This window comes from Megascapheus bottae, chromosome 7 (assembly GCF_031878675.1).
Source record: "Megascapheus bottae isolate mThoBot1 chromosome 7, mThoBot2.hap1, whole genome shotgun sequence".
In the NCBI taxonomy this organism is placed as follows: Eukaryota; Metazoa; Chordata; class Mammalia; order Rodentia; family Geomyidae; genus Megascapheus; species Megascapheus bottae.
Genome location: NC_143515.1, coordinates 62,522,620 through 62,544,267, shown reverse-complemented (window position 1 = coordinate 62,544,267; position 21,648 = coordinate 62,522,620). Strand labels below are relative to the sequence as shown.

General features: G+C 45.1%; 1 protein-coding gene across 1 annotated transcript; it reads right to left on the bottom strand.

Moving 5' to 3' along the window:
* Nucleotides 1-73: 73 nt before the first annotated feature.
* On the bottom strand, nucleotides 74-20,096 carry Nlrc4 (NLR family CARD domain containing 4). The gene is made up of 7 exons (XM_090337580.1): nucleotides 19,883-20,096; nucleotides 16,090-18,105; nucleotides 14,192-14,284; nucleotides 9,186-9,356; nucleotides 6,617-6,709; nucleotides 5,107-5,274; nucleotides 74-1,114 (listed from the first exon to the last, which is right to left on the bottom strand). The coding sequence occupies exons 1-7, from the start codon at nucleotides 20,094-20,096 to the stop codon at nucleotides 822-824; spliced, it is 3,048 nt and encodes a 1,015-aa protein (XP_090193706.1). The 3' UTR covers nucleotides 74-821.
* Between the last annotated feature and the right edge of the window lie 1,552 nt (nucleotides 20,097-21,648).

Sequence of the window (21,648 nt, the reverse complement as noted above, 5' to 3'; positions counted from 1 at the left end):
TCAGTGTTTTATTTGGTGAAATCAATATGAAACCTTGAATGAAATGCAATGAATCTGTTTCCTATGTTGTATCTAGTCAAATACATAGTAATGGAACTTATCTTTTAGTCACAATTTAGTTGGTTGCTTTATAACATCTCATTTTATTAACAAAATACATCAAACATATTAGCAAAGTAATTTTATACATGAGGAATTTGGTGTTTTTTCAAAACTTTGCATTGAAAATTTATGTTATATACCCACATATAATGGACCTTAACTTATAAATTATTAGCATTATACATCTGCAATGGTTGATTTTTTTTTTTTTTTTAGTTGATCATGGGGCTTGAACTCTGGGCCTGGGTGCTGTCCCTGAGCTCTTCAGGTCCAGGCTACCACCCTACCCTTGGGCCTGGGCATCACCCCTGAGCTCTTCAGATCAAGGCTACCACCCTACCCTGAGTCACATGCCCACTTCTTGTTTTCTAGTGGTTAATTGGAGATAAGACTCTCATGTATGTTAGTGCCCATGTTGGCTTTGAACCTTGATCCTCAGATCTCAGTAGTTAGGATTACAGGTGTAAGCCACTGTGCCTGGCTACCTTTTTTTTTGCCAGTCTTGGGGGTTGAACTCAGGACCTGGGCACTGTCCTTGAGCCACAGCATTGCTTCCAGCTTATTCTATGTATATGGTACCAAGGACTCAAACCCAGGACTTCGTGCATTATAGGTAAGTACTCTACCACTGTCTTCCCTTGACTTCTATTTTGCAAGGTTTTAATACCTTAGGTTGAAAGTAAAGGGGTCTCTATAGCCCTCATTGGCTTAAAGTACCTTTAAGCAACTACTAGTTCAAAATCACCTGAAATAAGACTGATATCATCGTCATCAAATTGCCACCCAATAAGCCTAGCTTCTTGTAAGAAAGTTAATTTGGATATCACATGGCCAAGTTTTCTGACTAATGCTGCATCAGGTAAAAATCCTGTAGTACTGAAGTCAAAAAATACTAATTGTTGCAGGTTTTCAAATACAGTCATGAAGGCGAGCCATCCATCACTGCTCACACAATTTCCTGCTAGATCCAACTGCTGGAAGCTTCTCAGATGGTTCTTTTCAAAACATGAACCTACGTAAAGAAATACATGTGTTAATAGTTAATAGAAGAATTTTATTTATTTTTTTGCCAGTCCTGGGCTTGGGCTCAGGGCCTGAGCACTGTCCTTGGGTTTTCTCAAGGCTAGAGCTCTACCACTTGAGCCACAGCACCACTTCTGGCTTTTTCCTATCTATGTGGTACTGAGGAATGCAACCCAGGTCTTCATGCATGGTAGGCAAGCACTATACCATTTCTTTAGACATACAATTTTGCATTAATTAGGGTTTTTTGGCTTGGTCTGACTTTTCTGAGACAGGGTCTTTCTATACGACACACATTGGCCTTAAATTTTCAGTCCTGCTTGACCTCCTGAGTGCTGGAATGTGGTGTATACCACAACACCTGGCTCTTAATTTTTCTCTTTTGAAATAACTATGTGTAAACTTTTTTTTTTTCGTGGGTTATAGGGCTTGAACTTGGCCTGGGCGCTGTCCCTGAGCTTTTCAGCTCAAGACTACTGCCCTACCTTTGAGCCAAGCCCCACTTTCCATTTTTTCTAGAGATTAATTGGAGATTAGAGTCTCAGGTCCTTTTGCGCCCAGCCTGGCTTTGAACCTTGATCCTGGGATCTCAGTCTCCTGAGTAGCTAGGATTATAGGCGTGAGCCACCGTGCCCCAGCTTAAACCATTTTTTTGTTGTTGTTTCAGGAAGAAATTCAACTTACCTGTAGGTAGAATAGGAATAGGTCCCATTGAGTTTGCAAACTACATTTCCTAAAATACAAGCATCACTACTTATCATGATAAACAGCAAACCAAAATGAATTACATACTTTCCCCTTTTCTTGACTTCAAGGAAGGAGGTGGCTTGAAACTTGAGGTGTAGGTAGGGAGATAGCATTGAGCTGAATTGTTCAGGGACAGTGCCCAGGCCACAATTTAAGCCCCATGACCAAAAGAACAAAAAAGAACTCTTTTCAGGGAACTCCTCCCACTAGGTTGAAATGCTCACGTAGTGATCACCTAGCGATGACCGTGAAGTCCAAGACTCAACTCTAGGAATGAACAAGTAGAAATACAGGTTGCTGGGGCTGAAAGATGCACTGAGCAAACCCACTCCTTGCCTAAGCCTCTATCTGGCAACTGTTAGATGGCAGGGAAGTCTAATTCCATCTCCCGGCAGCCATGATGTAGTCCAGTCTCCGCACTTCCAGTGTAGTCTATGCACAGCCATCTCCTCCCTCCTTCTTTCCCATAGGCAAACTTCTTTACCAGGTAAGGTGGCTTTCTCCCAGCTCTCACATCTCACTTATATTCATGCCCTTTCTGCCCTTGCTCTTCTAATGCATCCCAGCATGGCATCAACTCAACATGTTTATAGCCAATTAATGTGTCTATTTAAGGCAGGAGAAACTTCTTTTCTCCTCATTTAGCAAAACACACGTCACTACCTAACAGTTAAAGCCCATAAAAAGTTACTGCTTGCACATGACAAAACTATGATAACTATTAAAAAAAAAAGGTACAAAGCATTGTAGCTCATACCTGTAATGTTATTTACTCAGAGGCCTGAGATCTAAGAATTGTGATTTGATGGAAAGTCTGAGAGTGTTCTTGTTTTGTTTTGTCAGTCATGGGGTTTGAATTCTGGGCCTGGGTGCTGTCCCTGAGCTCTTCAGTTCAAGGTTAGCACCCTACCCTTGAGCCAAGCCCCACTTCCCATTTTCCAGAGGTTAACTGGAGATAAGAGTCTCAGGTCCTGTTGTGCTTGGACTAGCTTTGAACCTTGATCCTCAGTTCTCATCCTCTTGAGTAGCTAGGATTACAGGCATGAGCCACTGCTCCCGGCCTGGCTTTTTAATTTATTTTTTTTTACCAGTTCCAGGGCCTTGAACTCAGGGCCTGAGCACTGTCCTTGGTGTTTCTCAAGGCTAGAGTTATACCACTTGAGTCATAGCACCACTTCTGGCTTTTTTCCCCCTATATATGTGGTACCAAGGCATCGAACCTCAGTCTTCATGCATGCTAGGTAAGCACTCTACCACTAGGCCAAACTCCCAGTCCATGACAGAGTTTTCTTAGCATTTTGTTGAAACTTGCTAGTATGAATTAGTATCTATCTGACAAATGGTGTGATTACCCCCACCCTCCAGTAGTGTGAGTGTAGATTTTTTTTTTTAATTTTTTTTTTTTTGCCAGTCCTGGGCTTGAGCTCAGGGCCTGAGCACTATCCTTGGACTTTCTCAAGGCTAGAGCTCTACCACTTGAGCCTCAGCACTATTTCCGGCTTTTTTCTATGTATGTGGTACCAAGGAATCGAACCCAGGTCTTCATGCATGCTAGGCAAGCACTCTACCACTAGGCCAAACTCCCAGCCCAGTGTGAGTGTAGATTTTTAAAAGGATAAAATCAAGGGGCATATAGGCTTGGAGTTTTGCCAAGAAAATACATCCAATTCATTGTATTTCATTTCCTGCGTCACATCTCACATCTCATCTGTCTTTAGTTAGAAACACCATCTCTCCTGAGCATGGTGGCTCATGCCTATAATCCTAGTTTCAGGAGGGGTTGAGATCTGAGGATCAGGGTTCAAAGCCAGCCGGGACATTAAAGACCGTGAGACTCTAAACTCCAATTGACCACTAGAAAACCAGAAGTGGTGCTGTGGCTCAAGGGGTAGTGTGGTAGTCTTGAGCTGAAGAGTTCAGGGAAAGTGTCAAGGCCCAGAGTTCAAGCCCCACAATGGACCCCCCCCCCAAAAAAAAGCAATATTTAGCTGGCACCAGTGGCTCATGCTTGTAATCTTAGCTACCCAAGAGGCAAGAGGCTCCAAAAGCTGGAAGTGGAGGTATAGCTCAAGTGGTAGTGCTCTAGATTTGAGCTAAAAGGCTCAAATCTAGCACTCAAGCCCTCAGTTAAAGCATAAGAATTGGTGCGCACACACCAGCAGTACTATCTATATATAGCAAAGCTCAAGTGAGGATTTAAGAACCCACAAACAGCCGGATGCCACCTGTGACTCACACCTGTAATCCTAGCTACTCAGGAGGCTGAGATCTAAGGCTCAAGATTCAAAGCCAGCCCGGGCACAAAAGGACCTGGGACTCTCATCTCCAATTAACCTCTAGAAAATGGGAAGTGGGGCTTGGTTCAAGGGTAGGGCCTTGAACTGAAGAGCTCAGGGATAGCACCCAGACCCACCAAAAAAAAAAAGAAAAGAACCCACAAACACATGAGTCTATACTTCAGGAGAAATTATGGAATTGCTATACTTTTATTAACTTTTTACTTTTCTTCCCTTTCTGTTTTAATTATTTTTGTTAGAGAAATTTGCGACTAGTATGAGGACTTTCCATTAGCTGAGCCTGGTGAGGTCTTTACTGATAATACGTTCATTAGCTTCTACTTAACAGCTTTCTGTAGAAGCCTGGTGTGGGTAGCTTGTGCATGTAGCTGCTCAGGAGGCTGAGATCTGAGGATCCCAGTTCAAAGCCAGCCTGGGCAAGAAAGTCTGTGAGACGCTTATTTGAAATTAACGAGCAAAAAGCCAGAAGTGGAGCTATGGTTCAAGTGGTTGTGTGCCAGCCTGAGCCATAAAACTAAGGGACAACACCTGTGCTCAAGCCTTACTACAAGCACACAGGGACACAGGGACACAGGCGGAGAGAGAGATGGGGGAGGAAGGGAGGGAAAGACTTTCGATGGTTCTATTTAGATACATCATCATATAGTTTTGAATACTTCCCAATGTCCATAAGTGACTTTAAAATATTTTCTGAAATTGGAGGGGCATTGGTGGACTTCACACAGTTGAAACCGGGAGGAATAAATGCCAATGTAATAAATAAATATTGTCAGATAGTATGAATAGTTTCCCTTACTGCTTGTAGGTAAAATGCTTAAAGCATGTTTTAAATCATTTTACTCCTTTACCTGTATGATTTTTTTAACTTCTTTTTTTTCAAGAGGAAGCCAATTGAATAACTTTTTTAGAGCCTTCTCGGCTCTGTGTGTTCACCCACCTAAGTTTCGAATCTCTGCATCTGTGAGTCTCCAGTTCTTCAACCCAAGCTTGACTAGCTGTGGGATCTCAGGCAGCTGCTCCAGCAGGCTGCTCAGGACAGCACGCACATCCGGGCACCAGGGCAGCATCAGCGCCCTGAGCTCTTCCAGGAGGCTCAGCCTGCTGACTTGAGGAAACAGAACCATGAAGGAATGAGAGCATCTGAACATGATGAAGGGTGTGTGGGAAGGCACATCTTCATGTTGGATGGCTCTTCAATTTTCTCAATTGAGAATCTGCCTGGTTTTTGGACTATTTTTTTTTTAAATAAAACACTTAATGAAAACTATATGAACAGTGAAACTATTTGAACCATAATTTTCAAGCATCAGTAGGTAATATGTAAACCTGCTTAATCCTGGCTTGATTCCTCCTGTATTATACTGGGACTAACAAATCTCAGAAATATATATCCATTATATTTATTTACTTTAGTGGGACCAGGGTGTGGACTCTAGGCTTCACACTGAGTAGGCAGACATTCTATCACTTGAGCCACCCACAAGTCCTTTTATGTGTAGGTTTGAGATAAGATATCAATTTATACCCAGGCAGGCCTAGATTGCAATCCCCTTTATGCTTCTTCATGTCACTGGATGACAGGAACAAGCCACTGTGCTCATTCATTGATTAAGATAGAGACTCTCTATTTTATTCTTTGTCTCATTCCTCTTTAGTCTGACTTCAAATTACAATCTTCTCTGTCACCTTCTGTTTCCCAAGTAGCTTGGATAATAGGCTTGGGCCACTGTGACTGGGAGATTGTATGTTTTTTGTTTTTTTAAATCATAATTACATACTGTCATAACTTAAAAATGCTACCAATAAAAAAAAGGAAGCATAAGGAAAGACTAATTGGCCAGGCACAGGTGGGTCACCTGCAATTCTAGTTACTGGGAAGGCGGAGATCTGAGGATTGTGGTTTGAAGCCAGCCCATGAGGGAAACTCCATGAGACACTTATCTCAATAAACTACTCAAAAAATTGGCACTGTGGCTCAACTGGTAGCGCACTCACTTTGAACAAAAAAGGAAGCTCAGGGATAGAACCCAGGCCCAGAGTTCAAATCCCAGGACTAGAAGAAAAAAATAACAGAGTAATTGAAGTGGAGACTATTATCTAAATATCTACATGAGTGTAAATATCATAATAAGCCCCATGACACAACTTTAAGGGCCTTATCATTTCCTTAAGCACACTTAAACACACTTCAAACAGCAGACACTAACTTCCTTGAAGGAAGAAGAAGTGATGAGAGATGCTCAGGTAGATGAGTACACATGGACTGGTGACTCAAAAGAAACCAGCTTGCCTGTCACAAGGGCCATTTGAGAGGGCTGAGGAAGGAAGGTGATTCCAGTAAGACGCAGACATGCGGAGGACCAGAGAGCTCAGGGCTCAGGCTGCACTTCCCTGATCGTCAGAGTATACATAGTCATATGGGATTTGGGTTGTGTTGTCATCCTTACTCAGTTTATGTAGTGCTTCATTTCCGTCCTTTTCCAGGTCATTTCCAGATAAGTCAAGAACACTCAGTTTGGCCAAATTGTGAAGATTCTCAGCTGGAAAAATGTGAGCCAAGATGAAAAGATTTTTAGGTAGCTATATGTGCATTGCTTTTTGCAGATAGTAATATAAATTATTATTTGATTTGATTAACTTAAAAGTATTTTGGGGGCCAGGTGTTTGGCCTAGTGGTAGAGTGCTCGCCTAGTATGCACGAAGAACCAGGTTTGATTCCTCAGTACCACATACACAGAACAAAGCTGGAAGTGGTGCTGAGGCTCAAGTGGTGGAGCTCTAACCTTGAGAAAGCCCAAGGACAGTGCTCAGGCTCTGAGTTCAAGCCCAGGACTAGCAGGAAGAAAAAAGTGGGGGGATTTTTCAAAGCCATCTGGGTAGGTGTAATCTCCAACCCTCACTGACCAAATGGTTGCTACTTCTTGGTTCTTGGCTCTGATTACAAACTTGAGGTTACAGAAAGCCAAGAGCAACACGGGAGACAGTTGTTACATTACCATAGAAAATTCATGTATTTTCTCTCAGCCTCATATCTTTATCTACATAATGATATTTTTTACAAGAAAAGCTGAGGGGCTGGGAGTTTGGCCTAGTGGTTGAGTGCTTGACTAACATGCATGAAGACCCAGGTTCAATTCCTCAGTACCACACACATAGAGAAAGCCAGAAGTGTTGCTGTGGCTCAAGTAGTAGTGTGCCTAAGGATAGTGCTCAGGCCCTGAGTTCAAGCACCATGACTGGCAAAAAAAAAAATTTTTTTTTTACAAAAGATAAGCTGAGGGGGCTTTCTAATCTAAAATGCCATTTTGCGGGAGAAAAAGGAGCTCCCCACACACAAAAAAATACTTGAACTTGGGTCCAGTGTCTCACGTCTATAATCCTAGCTACTCAGGAGGCTGAGATCTGAGGATTAGAGAAGCCAGCTGGAGAAGCCATGTCTATGAGACTCTTATATCCAATAAACAACTCCAAAAAACTGGAAGTGTTGCTGTGGCTCAACTTGAGTAAAAGAATCTCAAGGTCAGCCAGGCATGGTGGCTATAATCCTAGCTACTCAAGAGGCTGAAATCTAAGGATTGAGGTTCAAAACTAGCCCAGGCACAAAAGGACCTGAGACTCTTATCTCCAATTAACCTCTAGAAAAGGGAAATGAGGCTAAGCTTAGCTCAAGGGTAGGGCCTTAAGCTGAAGAGCTTAGGGACAGTGCTCAGGCTGAGATCAAGCCTCATGACCCACCAAAAAAAAAAAAAAAAAGAATCTCAAGGTCATAGCCCAGGCCCAGAACTCAAGCCCCAAGACCAGCAAATAAATATAAATAAATAAAGATTAGTTTTGTGGGTCTTGGGGCTGGAACTGGGCCTGGGCACTGTCCCTGAGCTCTTCAGCTCAAGGCTACTGCCCTACCCTCAAGCCCTGGAGCTAAACCCCACTTCCAGGTTTTGTTTTGTTTTTTTTTCCTTAGAGGTTAATTAGAGATAAGAGTCTTAGGTCCTTTTGTGCAGTGCTGGCTTTGAATTTTGATCCTCAGATCTCAGCCCCCTGAGTAGTTAGGATTAGAGGCGTGAGCCATGGCCAGGCTGCTATTTCATTTCTAAGCCAGTCTTTCCCCATTGGCAAGTAAAGAAATACAAGAATGTGTTTATCAATCTCAAGATCCTAGAATTTCTCTTGCCTTATTCAGCTATGGTTTAACTGTAAATATATGTTAATGAACAATTTGTTTCCCCCCCCAACTTTTGCCAGTTCTGTGACTTAAACTCAGGGCCTAAGCACTGTCCTTGGGCTTTCTCAGGGCTAAAGCTCTACCACTTGAGCCACAGCTTTTTCTGTATATGTGGTACTAAGGAATCAAACCCAGGCCTTCATGCATGCTAGGCAAGCACTCTATTACCATTAGGCCAAATCCCTGGTCCAAGTTGTTTCCTATCTAATCCTTACACTTGTCTAGTGATTTTATAGTGTAACTTAAGAAGAGTTACTCCATCATTTTTTTTTTAATGCTGGTACTAGGGCTTGAATTAACAGTCTGGTCCTAGGTTTTTTGTTTTGTTTTATTTTTGCCAGTCCTGAGGCTTGAACTCAGAGCCTGAGCACTGTCCTTGGACTTTCTCAAGGCTAGCACTCTACCACTTGAGCCACAGCACCACTTCCGGATTTTTCTATGTATGTGGTACTGAGGAATCAAACCCGAATCTTCATGCATGCTAGGCATGCTCTCTAACACTAGCCAAACTCTCAGCCTCCCTCTTTTTTTTTTTTTTTCCACTCAAGGCTGGCACTCTACCACTTGAGCCACAGCCCTACTGCTGGTTACATGGAGATAAGAATCTCACTGACTTTTCTGCCTGAGCTGGCTGGTACTGAAATCCTTAGATCTCAGCCTTTTGATTTGCTCGGGTTGGTTACAGACATGAGCCACCGTGCCTGGATTCCTCCTGTGAGAGGTTCATTGTATGTTCATACACCACATCTCTTCGTGCTTTGAATCGTCTTCCAATGAAGGGAGGCATGGGTTACCTAGGGTTCTGATGGAGTTCGCTGTGAGGCAGCAGGAATCCAACTGGAGCTCTTGAAGGTCCCCGGGCTCACTTGACAGAGACCTCACTATGGACTCCATTCCCTTCCCAATGTCGCACAAGTGAGTCAAATGAAACAAACGCAACTTCTTCAGATTTGCCAGACTCTTCGCTGCAAGAAGTTTGAAAATACATACATTAGGTTATCTCTTACTGTAACTTTGTCATGATAAAATTTGCTGGGACCACTTTGACTACTCAGAACCCGAGGCAGGTGGAGGCTGATTGAGAGGAGGAGCGGGTATCTATACCCTCTTGGAGTGCTTCTGGTATAAATGGCTCTGGCTTTACAAAGCGCAGAGCATTAGCCTGCTGCTTCTGAACGAAGACCACCTAGAGCCTTCTACATGTTAGGCTGGTGCTCTATCACTGAGCAGTGCCCAAGGAATACAGGTATGTGTGGGGTGTGTGTGTGTGTGTGTGTGTTTGTGTGTGTGCGTGTATGCATTTTGTTGGTCATGGGGCTTGAGCTCTGCACCTGGGGGCTGCTCCTGAGCTCTTCAGCTCAAGGCTATGGCCCTACTACTTTGAGTCCCAGTGTCACTTCTGGTTTTCTGGTGGTTACCTGGACATAAGAATCTCACAGACATTTGTGCCACGGCCAGCTTTGAACTCTGACCCACAGATCAGAGTTCCTGGGGAGCTAAGATTATAGCTGTGAGCCACTGGCATCTGGAAAAGGTTTTTTTTGGGGGGGCTGCTATTCCTGGGGCTGCTAGGCCTGGGCCCTGTCCTTGGACACTTTTTGCTCAAGGCTAGCACTCTGCCACTTGCGCCACAGCACCACCTCTGGCTTTTTCTGTGTACATGGTTCTAAGTAATCAAACGCAGGGCTTTGTACATGCTAGGCAAGCACACTACCACTAGGCCACACTACCAGCCCAAGCATACAGTTTTTAACAATACAATGTCTTTTTAGAGCTTTCAGGAAATCACAATGTCTGTAATGTATCCAGTATGGCTCCAGGCACAGAGCAAACCCTCAGCCAATGTTCACTGTTGTTACAAGAGTATGTAATGCTTAGAATTGTGAGCAAGACTTCATAGCCACACTGATTTCAGGACCTTGGGCAAATCATTCAAACTTCTGAAGCTTTAGGGGTCCTTATACCTACAGACTAGGGTGAGGGTTCCATGAGAAATTAGAGTTGTGTCTAACCTATTACAGAGTAACTCATTAATCCACAGCACACTCTTACTAATATACATATGCTGGCTTGTTCCAAGTACAGACCCTGAGTCCCTAATAGCAGAGGTAGGGCTGGGGATATAGTTCAGTAGTATAACACTTGCTTAGTAAGGGCAAACTGGGAATTTGATCTCAGCGATATAAGAAAAATTGAATAAATAGCAGAAGCAGACTACACTTTGGCCCTTTTCTATCAATTGTTGAATTTTGGGGCAAGTCAATAAGCAGTTCAAGGTCCCAGTGGACTTTCTATAAAATGAGTAAACTGAAACAGATGCTCTCAGGCTTCCTCTTAGCTCAGATAATCTGTGTGATTCATTGGCAGGCAGTATGTGTTTCCTGAGTGCTGTACTGAGTATGCTCCTATAGCCTATATAAAGAAAAAGAGTCAGTCATGTTTTAATTATAGGCTAGAGTCATCCTTTGGCAGGAAACCCAGACAAAGAACAGGCTGACAGGGATAAAGGAATATTTTCCTGAGGAAAAAGGCAGAAAAAAAAAGTTAACCATAAAAGTAGAGACAGGAAAGAACAGATTCAACAGGAATCTTCCCTGTCTGCAGTGCCTGGGTCTTCATGGGAAAACATGTTCCGCGTTCCTGAATTTTCTCTACTGTCTTTGCGACATTTCATTTTAATTATGAATTCTTACTTGCAAAACAAAAGTATAAGCATTTTTGTATTATTTTAGTGCTTTAAATATAAACATAACTGGGTGCTGGTGGCTCCACCTATAATTCTAGCAACTCAGAAAGCTGAGACCTGAGGATAAGGTTCTAAGTCAGCCCAGCCAAGAAAGTCTGTTAGACATTTATCTTTAATTAAAAAGCAAAAAGTCGGAAGTGGAGCTGTGTCTTAAGTGGTAGCACCAAATAGCTAAGGAAACCTGGAACTGGAAACAGAGATTGTTCTTTGTTGTTGTTGTTTTCTTTTGTCTTTTTTATTTATTTATCTGCCTTGGGTGGGGCAAAGGAAGCACAGAAATGGAGGAAGGAAGAGTGAAGAGCAAAGTGCAGCAGTGGTCCTCACTAGATGCCATATTAAAAATGAACGTTACAAGTTGTGGGTGGGGATGGGAGAGAAATACTAGGAGAGAGTGACAGAAGGGGTGACATTGTCCGAAAAGAAATTTATTTTATTTTTTGCCAATTCTGGGGCTTGAGCTCAGGGCCTGGGCATTGTCCTTGGACACTTTTTGCTCAAGGCTAGCACTTTCACTTAACCCACAGTGCCACTTCTGGCTTTTTCTGTGTATGTGGGACCAAGGAATTGAACCCTGGGCTTTGTGCATGCTAGGCAGGCACAAATTCTACTACGAGGCCACACTTTCAGCCCCCCAAAATATGTTTTTGGTTTTTTTTTGCTAGTCCTGGTGACTGAACTCAGGACCTGAGCACTGTCCTTGGGTGTTCCTCAAGGCTAGTGTTCTACCACTTAAGTCTCAGCACCATTTCCAGCTTTTTTCTATGTATGTGGTCCCCAGTGATTGAACCCGGGTCTTTGTGCATGCTAGGCAAGTGCTGTACCACTAGGCCAAACTCCTGGCTAAAATGTACTTTTTTATTTGTTTGTTTTTGTGGTTTTTGCCAATCCTGGGGCTTCAACTCAGGACCTGGGCACTGTCCTTTAGTTTTCTCAAGGCTAGAGCTCTACCACTTGGGCCATAGCACCACTTCTGCTTTTTCTATGTAGTGGTACCCAGGAATCAAATCCGGGTCTTCATGCATGCTATGCCAAACTCATGGTCCCAGAAATATACTCTTTATCTGACTTATGGATATTACCTTTATAATAAGTTAAAAAAAAAAAGCTAAAGATAGCACCCAGGCCTGAAGTTCAAACGCAAGTATGAGCACAAAAATGAGGAGTGGGTGTTTATACTCTAATGGTATGCAATTTGAATAATAGTGCTGAAAGATTGTATTGAGAGGAAAAGTGTCCAGAGAAACCAAGGTGGTCACATGTGCCTCTGCCTTGTGCAGAAGTGGCCAGACTCAGAGTCTCAAACCAACTTTGTTTTTTTTTCTTTCTTTCTTTCTTTCTTTTTTGTTTTTTTTTTTTGCCAGTCCTGGGCTTCAGCTCAGGGCCTGAGCACTGTCCTTGGGTTTTCTCAAGGCTAGAGCTCTACCACTTGAACCTCAGCACCACTTCCGGCACTGTCCTTGGACTTTCTCAAGGCTAGAGCTCTACCACTTGAGCCTCAGCACCACTTCCGGCTTTTTTCTATGTATGTGGTATCGAGGAATCGAACCCGGGTCTCCATGCATGCTAGGCAAGCACTTTAACCACTAGGCCAAACTCCCGGCCTTTTTTCTTTTTCTTTCCTTCCTTCCTTCCTTCCTTCCTTTCTTTCTTTCTTTCTTTCTTTCTTTCTTTCTTTCTTTCTTTCTTTCTTTCTTTCTTTCTTTCCTTCTTTCTTTCCTTCTTTCTCTCTCCCCTCCTCCCCCCAATTCTGTGCATGGAAGAAGCCCCAGGTTTGATCCCTCAGTACCACATAAATATAAAAAGCTAGAAGTGGGGCCGGGAGTTTGGCCTAGTGGTTAAAGTGCTTGCCTAGCATGCATGAAGACCCAGGTTCGATTCCTCGGTACTACATACATAGAAAAAAGCCAGAAGTGGTGCTGAGGCTCAAGTGGTAGAGCTCTAGCCTTGAGAAAGTCCAAGGACAGTGCTCAGGCCCTGAGCTCAAGCCCAGGACTGGCAAAAAAAAAAAAAAAAAAGCTAGAAGTGTCCCTGTGGCTCAAGTAGTAGAGCACTTGCTTTGAGCAAAAGAAGCCCAGGACAGTTCCCAAGCCTTGAATTCAAGCCCCAGGATCGGCAAAAACAAAAACAATAATATAATTTTTTTTTTTGCCAGTCCTGGGGCTTGAACTTAGGGCCTGAGCACTATCCTTGAGCTTTCCTCAAGGCAAGCACTCTACCACTTGAGCCACAGCACCACTCCTGGCTTTTTTCTATGAATGTGGTACTGTGGAATTGTACCCAGGTTTTCATGCATGCTAGGCAAGCACTCTATGACTAGACCCAACTCCCAGACCAACAATATCATTTTTAAATAAATAAAAATCAACATAAAAATACTAAAAATTACTAAAATAAGCCGGGTGTGGTGTGGTGGCTCACGCCTGTAATCCTAGCTACTCAGGAGGCTGAAATCTGAAGATCAAAGTTCAAAGCCAGCCTGGGCACAAAAGGACCTGAGACTCTTATCTTCATTTAACTCCCAGAAAACAGCTCAAAGGTAGGGTGGTAGCCTTAAGCTAAAAAGCTCAGGGACAACACCCAGGCCCAGGGGTAGAGTGGTAGCCTTGAGCTGAAGAGCTCAGGGACAAGTGTCCAGGCCGACCGAGTACAAGCCCCATGACTCACACACACACAAAAAAAACTAACCCTAAAATAACAGGGTCTAGGGACCGGGAGTTTGGCCTAGTGGTTAAAGTGCTTGCCTAGCATGCATGAAAACCCGGGTTCGATTCCTCGGTACCACATACATAGAAAAAAGCCGGAAGTGGTGCTGAGGCTCAAGTGGTAGAGCTCTAGCCTTGAGAAAGTCCAAGGACAGTGCTCAGGCCCTGAGCTCAAGCCCAGGACTGGCAAAAAAAATAAAAAATAAAAATAAAAATAAAATAAATAAAATAAAATAACAGGGTCTATTGTTTATCAAATTGCCTTCTTTTTTCTGTCTTGCTAAGATTAAAGCCAACATTATTATTCCCATACTTATGTCAATGAAAGCAGTAGAGAAAACAAACTTTTGACCTAGTTGTATAGCATCTTCTTCATTCATCTTAATGTTATCCAATATGAGCTTCATAAGATTCCTCAAATTACCCACGCTGTCAGTCAGACCACCTGCCAAAAGAGAAATATTGGATGTGTTCACCTGACATTTACTGTGTGAGTAATTTACTAAGCTTCTTACTAACACTGTCATTCCTGTTAACAAATTTAAGACATTAACTATCACCAGAGACAAGAAATGTTCACGGAATTGATATATATTTGTTGTTGTTGTTGTTGTTCAGAAATCCTTAACTATAGGGCTAGGAGTTTGCCTAGTGGTAGAGTTCATGCCTAACATACACCAAAAAATAATACATTGTGTGGGTGCGGAAGTGTGACTTAGTGGTAAAGTGTTTGCCTAGCATGCACATAGACCTGGGTTCAATTCCTTGGTACCACATACATAGAAAAGGTCAGAAGTGGTGCTGTGGCTCAAGTGGTAGATTTTTAGCCTTGAGAAAGCCCAAAGACAGTCCCCGGACTCTGAGTTCAAGTCCCAGGACTGGCAAAAAAGAAAAAGAGAAAAGAAAAATACTTAACTTTAAGCATGCTGTCCAAATATAATGGAATTTTAGGCTATCTACAAATAACAGAAAGCTAACAGGTTCATCTCCAAACACTTGAAAATTGAACAACATACCTGCAAATAATCATGTCTCAAAGAGAAATTTTCAAAGGAAATAATTTTTTTTCAGCATCACTTCTGGTATTTTTTTTTTTTTAGCCAAAAATATTTTGTTGGGGCCAGGAGTTTGGCCTAGTGGTAAAGTGCTTGCCTAGCATGCATGAAGACGCAAGTTCGATTCCTTAGTACCACATACAAAAAAAAATGCCAGGAATGGTGCCGTGCTCAAGTGGTAGAACACTAGCCTTGAAAAAGCCCAAGGCCAATGCTTAGGCCCAGAGCTTAAGCCCCTAACTGCCAAAAAAACCCCAGAATGCTCAGATCTCAGCTTCCTGAGAAGCTAAGATTATAGGCTTGATCCACCAACACCTGGCTCATTTATATATATATATATATAGAGAGAGAGAGAGATAGATAGATAGATATATTGTTAAAAAATTTAGAAATAAAAATAACTAAAATCTTCAGCTAATGAAGTGTTTATAGAGTTAAGCACTTATAGTTCTTATAGACAGTAGCTACTTAGGAGGCTGACATCTGAGGATCATAGTTTGAAACCAGTCTAGGCAGACAAGCCCGAGAGATTCCTATCTCCAATTAACTAACAACAAAAAAAATCCAAAAGTGGATATATGACTTACGTAGTAGAACACCAACCTTAAGAGAAAAGGCTGGCCAGGAGTTTGGCCTAGTGGTAGAGTGCTTGCCTTGCATGCAAGAAGACCTGGGTTCGATTCCTTGGTACCACATACACAGAAAAAGGCCAGAAATGGTGCTGAGGCTCAAGTGGTAGAGCTCTAGCCTTGAGAAAATCCAAGGACAGTGCTCAGGCCCTGAGCTCAAGCCCAGGACTGGCAAAAAAAAAAAGCTAAAAACAGAAAAATTGGCTGCGTGATGAGAGACCTATAAGCCCACCTGCTTTGAGGTCATCCTGGCAGGAAGGAAGGAAAGCTTGTGAGACTTTTTTTTTTTTTTGCCAGTCCTGGGTCTTGAACTCAGGGCCTGGGCGCGTTTCCCCGAGCTGCTTTCACTCAAGACTAGCACTCTACCACTTGAGCCACAGAGCCACTCTGGGCTTTTTCTGTGTGTGTGGTACCAAGAAATCAAACGCAGGGCTTCACGCACGCCAGGCGAGCACTCTACAACGCAGGGACAGCGCCCCAGCTGAGTTCAAACCCCAGGACGGGCACAAAGCAAACAGCAACAAGGGAAAGAACGCCCTAGGGCAGGCGGTATGGGCCAGGCATACCGCGCAGCCGCGGGGTCTGCAGATGGCGGACGCTGAGGGCGGTCAGGGGCGCCACCGAGGCGATGTGCTGCTCGTCCTCCAGGGTGAGGGGGCTGCCGTCCACCGCCAGGGAGCGGAGGTTCCGGCAGGTGCCCAGGACCAGCCGGAGGCTGCCGGCCGCCCCGGCACACCGCTTGACGTGCAGCTTGAGGCCGCTGGCGGAGCTGAAAATCTTCCCCAGGGCCCTGATGTCCTGCTTATTCAGCTGGCTGAAATCCCGGAGTGTCACCTCCAGAGTCTTCAACTCCTGCTTCCAGTTGAAGAACAAAGACACCGCCCGGCTGGGGATGTGACTGTGCCCGGCTTCGTCCCCGCCCGCCTCGGCTCCTCCCCCCGCTCCTCCTCCTCCTCCGTACAAGTCAAGGACGACCGAGTCCAGCGCGCCTGCGCAGTTAGGCAAGTGCTCGAAGAAGTCAAACCAGTAGTCGGGGATGTGGTCGGAGGGGATGTACAGACTCTTCCCGCGGAAGAACGCTTCGAAGTCCTGGCTCAGGGCCGACGTGGAGGGGCTCTCGTGGAACAAACTGACGCCGCACTCGGCGAAGGAGCTGAGGTGGACGGCTCGCAGCAGCTCCCGCTCCCGGGTGCTCGGCACGCTCCGCACGGACTCCCGCCTGCAGAGGGCCCTCGGGGCGCCCGCGAGCCCCCGCGGGCTGCCGCGCTCGCACACGGCCGCCAGGTGCCGGATGACAGCCCGGGCGGCTTCCGCCGAGGACCCGCAGGCGTACCGCAGCACGTTGGCGTAGCGGGCGGCGATGTCCGCCGTGGACTCCATCTTCCTCAGGTAGGCCTCCCCCTGGCGCAGGAGGCGGGGCGCGCGGGAGCTCAGCAGGCCGCTCAGCCTGCGCCCGGCCGCGTACTCTTGGAACGCCTGGTGGAAGAACTTGTACCTGGGCCGCAGCCTCTGCGCGGTGTATTTGCAGAGGAGGCCGGTGGCGAGCAGCACGTCCTCGCTCCCGGGGGCGATGTCCTCCGGCTCGAAGTCGAAGCGGCCGGCGAAGACGCCGTCCAGAGCCAGGTCTCCGCCGTGCTCCAGGCTCCGCTCCAGGTCCCCGGCCGCCGCCAGGCCGCGCAGCCGCCCTCGGTTCTTCTGGAGCAGCAGGTCGTAGAAGGCCCGGAACAGGGTGGTCTGCGTGTGCCGGTGGAACTCGGTCTCCCCCATCTGGATGGCACAGGCGATGACCACGAAGAGAGGGGTCTTCATGAGGTTCCGCAAGCACCGGGATTTCTGGATTTGGAGCAGCAGACCTTCGGCCAGCTCCGGGATCAGCACCTCCCGGATGAGGGCGCGGGCGCCGTCCTCCGCCAGGTCCCCCACCTCCGCCGTGAGCGCCCCGCACGGCCGGATGTGTCTCAGACACTCGGGGGTGGTGGTGACGATGACCGCGTGGCGGAAGCGGTGCTGGGCCTTGATCAGGGCCTCGAGCTCGGGGCAGGTCTGGGGCTGGAATTCGTTGTAGCCGTCGAGGAGGAAAAGCACCTCCTGCCGCAGCTTCTGCAGCCGAGCCATGAAGGGCTGTTTGCGGATGGTGTCCGGTATTTCCAGCAGCTGATCGCGCAGGGTTTCGAAGAGGCCGCCCCGGGCGCTGCGCAGCCGCAGAAAGAAGACGAACTTGAACCTGGCCAGGGCCTCGCACTCCCTGGAGGCCCAGAGCATGGCGATTCTCTGCAGCAGGGTGGTCTTTCCCTTGCCCGATTCCCCTTCGATGAGGCAGGGGCTCTGCAGCCGCTCCAGCAGGCCGTGCAGGGTCAGCTGCTCCACGCGGTGGTGGTGCCGGCCCTTCCTCCACAGGACGGGCTCGGTGAAGGTGCTTCTCAAGTTAAAGATAATGTCAATGTCCTCCCCTAGAGGATGGAAGTTCAGGAAGGAGGGGCTCTGGTATAACTCCTTTAAGTCCTGGGCCAGATCCTCCAGGTCTCCATCTGACAGCTGGTGAAAAAGGCCTGTGGGAGCAGAGGTGGCATTAGCGGGGGCTGCTAGAGGGGATTCAGAAGCAGGCAAGGGGTGAGGCCGAGAACCTGCTCTAGATCCTTGAGTTTCTTTCTCCCTTTCCGAGCCAGCACAAAGGGCTCCAAGGATCTACTTACCCTTCCTTTCTCCTCTAGGGCCCGCTCACCTCCACACACTTTTGTCTCTCTTTTCCTTTTTTCTTTCTTTCTTTCTTTTTTTTTTTTGTGGCTTGAACTCAGGGCTTTGGCACTGTCCTTGGACACTTTTTGCTCAAGGCTAGCACTCTGAGTGCTACTTCCAACTTTGTGTATGTGGTACCAAGGAATCAAACCCAAGGCTTCATGCATGCTAGGCAAGCACTCTACTACTAGGCCAAACTCCAGGCCCCCTCCACCCACTTTTACCAGCCATTTCCACAAACAAACCCAGAAGCAGCTTGCTGGAAAGGGGAGGAAGCTTTGTTTGGAAGAAGGAAGTGAAGGTTTGGCTGAGTATGATGGATATAGTGACTTTCAACCAATTAATTAGTTCTTAATCTTGGGCAACATTTGTCAGCATATAATTTATTCATTTAAAATCATTACAACTAAGTTGAGTCACATCTGTAATCATAGCTAATAATGAAGCTGAAATTTAAGTATCAAGGTTTTAAGCCAGAAGGAAAGTCTATGAGACTCTTATTTCCAATTAACCCCCAAAATGCTGGAAGTGGGGCTGTGGCTCAAGTGGTAGAGTACTAACCTTGGAAGAAAAATTAAGGGACAGAACCCATGCCTTGAATTCAAACCCTATTACCAGCACACAAAAATAAATAAAATAAACCTGGTGCAGTGGCTCATGTCTGTAATCCTAGCTACTCAAGAGGCTGATAGCTGAGGATCATGGTTCAAAGGCAGCCCAAGCACTAAAGTAACTGTGAGACTCTTTATCTCCAGAAAACCAGAAGTGTCACTGTGGCTCAAGGGGTAGAGAAGTAGCCTTGAGCTGGAGAGCTCAGGGACAGTGCCCAGGCCCAGGGTTCAAGTCCCATGAATGATGAAAATAAATAAATTAATTAATAAAACTGAATTCTTACTTCATGAAGCATTATTGTTTCCTTGAGCCCATCAGGTTATTTACACTAGTGCTTGAATCCTAAAGTAGGTGGTCAGCTGGGCCCTTCACCCATAGTCACGTTGGTCAGTGTTGACTCAAATATATTTATGGTCCCATTATGCTTTTTTCTCTTTTTCTTTTCATTTGTTTCATTTGTTTATTTGAGATAGGGTCTCACAATGTGCCATAGACTGGTTCAATCTTTTTTTTTTTTTTTTCCAGTCCTGGACTTGAGCTCAGGGCCTGAGCACTGTCCTTGGACTTTCTCAAGGCTAGAGCTCTACCACTTGAGCCTCAGCACCACTTCTGGCTTTTTTCTAAGTATGTGGTTCCGAGGAATTGAACCCGGGTCTTTGTGCATGCTAGGCAAGCACTCTATCACTAGGCCAAACTCCCAGCCCCAGACTGGTTCAATCTTAAAACTCACCTGCCTCAGTTTCTTGAGTGATAGGATTATGGGCATATGACACCATACCTGGTATTCCACTTATACTGAACTAAATCATTTATTCTCTGGCCTTGAGTCTTATCATATATTTGGCTTCACAATCAAGTGAACTAATGATAGCTTCTCCTTAGCATAAATCAAGCCTACTGCCAGGTGATACAAAGATAGAGGGAAATAGATGCTCTATAATAGGACTAGGGGTCCTGTTCTTTCTTCATTTATTCTTTGGAAAAACAGGTGCAAGCAAAGTGATAACTTACTTTGTCCATTTAAGTCCTGATATACTGGGTAGTTCCATTTCTCCAGGGATTTAAGGAAGAGATTACAGGCTTCTGAGCCCTTCTTCAAAATCATGTGAATGAGTCCTCTGGCGGCATCTTGTTCTACCTTCTCACAGCAGATGACCTGTCCTTCTTCACAGTTCAGGACATTCCAAACAAATAGATCATCCACAATTTGCTTTATGACAGTCATGCCCATCCTTTGAATGAGGACTTGACTGTTGTCCTTTATGAAATTCACTGAGGAGATGAAGGAAATATGTTATTTCCTTGTTTGCATAAAATATGCAGGCTAGCCTCTGTTCCAGAGCATCAGGGCTATGTGCTTTTTCCTACTGGGCCCATCTTGAATTATAGAGATGTCAGATGCTTGAATTCCAGTCCCTCAAGTAATGCTCTGCAAAACTCTTCTCTAACCCAAGTTCTGCATGGGGAAAATGGTTTTGTCTTGATGAGGAAGAAAGGTAAGTAATCTGGTCCTCTGACATAAAGGAGTCCTCAGGGAGGCCACAATAGTTAAACTATGGACATTAGAATAATGACAATGGGGTGACTCGTGCTTGTAATCCTAGCTACTCACGAGGTTGAGATCTGAGTATCATGGTTCAAAGCCAGCACAGGCAACAAAGTCCACGAGACTTTTATCTCCAATTAACCACCAGAAAACTGAAGTAGCACTATATCTCCAAGTGGTAGAGTGCGAACATTGAAAGAAAAAGCCCAAGGACAGCACCAAGGCCCTGACTTCAAGCCCCACAAGTGACAAGATGAAGAAGAAAAGGAGGAGGAACAAGAGGAGGAGGATGAAGAAGAAGAAAGAGGAGGATCAGGAGGAGGAAGAAAAAGAAGAGGAGGAGGAGGATATTAAACTTCTTTGTGTGTGACTGGTACTGGAGCTTGTACCTGGGGCCAAGACATTGTCCCTGGACTCCTTTTGTTAAAGCTAGCACTGTTCTACTTCAACCACAGCCCTGGCATTTCAACCTGTTTCAGTGAAATGTTTCTAAATGTGTAATAAATAGCTCTCTGGGGAGAGAGGGTCTACTTTGTATCATTTACTCATTCCTATAGCAGATTCAGTATTTCCACCATGGCAAATTTCTTTCTTTTTCTTTTTACCAATCCTGAGGCTTAAACTCAGGGCCTTGGCACTGTCCTTGAGCTTCTTTTGCTCAAGGTTAGCACTTTACCATTTGAGCCACAGGGCCACTTTGGCTCTTTCTGTTTATGTGGCACTGAGGAATTCAACCCAGGGCTTCATGCATACTAGGCAAGCACTCTACCACTAAAACATGTTCCCAGCTGCAATGTCAATAGGTTTCATAATAAGTATGAATCAGTTCTAGCACACCATCCTAATTCCTAATCTATATGTGTCTAAAAGATGTGTGAGAATAGATGTTTGCATCTCATACAAAGTAGTAGCTTTGTCATTATCCTATTACCACAATTCCAATAAATAGTGTGTTATATTGCTCCCAAACTTTGGTCTTTTCTAAAATGTATAATTCTAAAATATTCAGTGTATCTCCAGTCTCTTATCTCTTCTCCTGGTCTCTGTGGAAATTGTGTAGGGTTTTGAGTCTGGCCTGCAAGGTCTAACTCACAAATGCTGATCAGACAGGTGCTGGTGGCTCTTGCCTGTTATCATACAAATGCAGAAGGCTGAGACTGGAGGATTAGGCTTGATTCCAGCTTGGACAAGAAAGACCTAAGGAGCCATCTCTAGTTACCCAGCAGAAAGC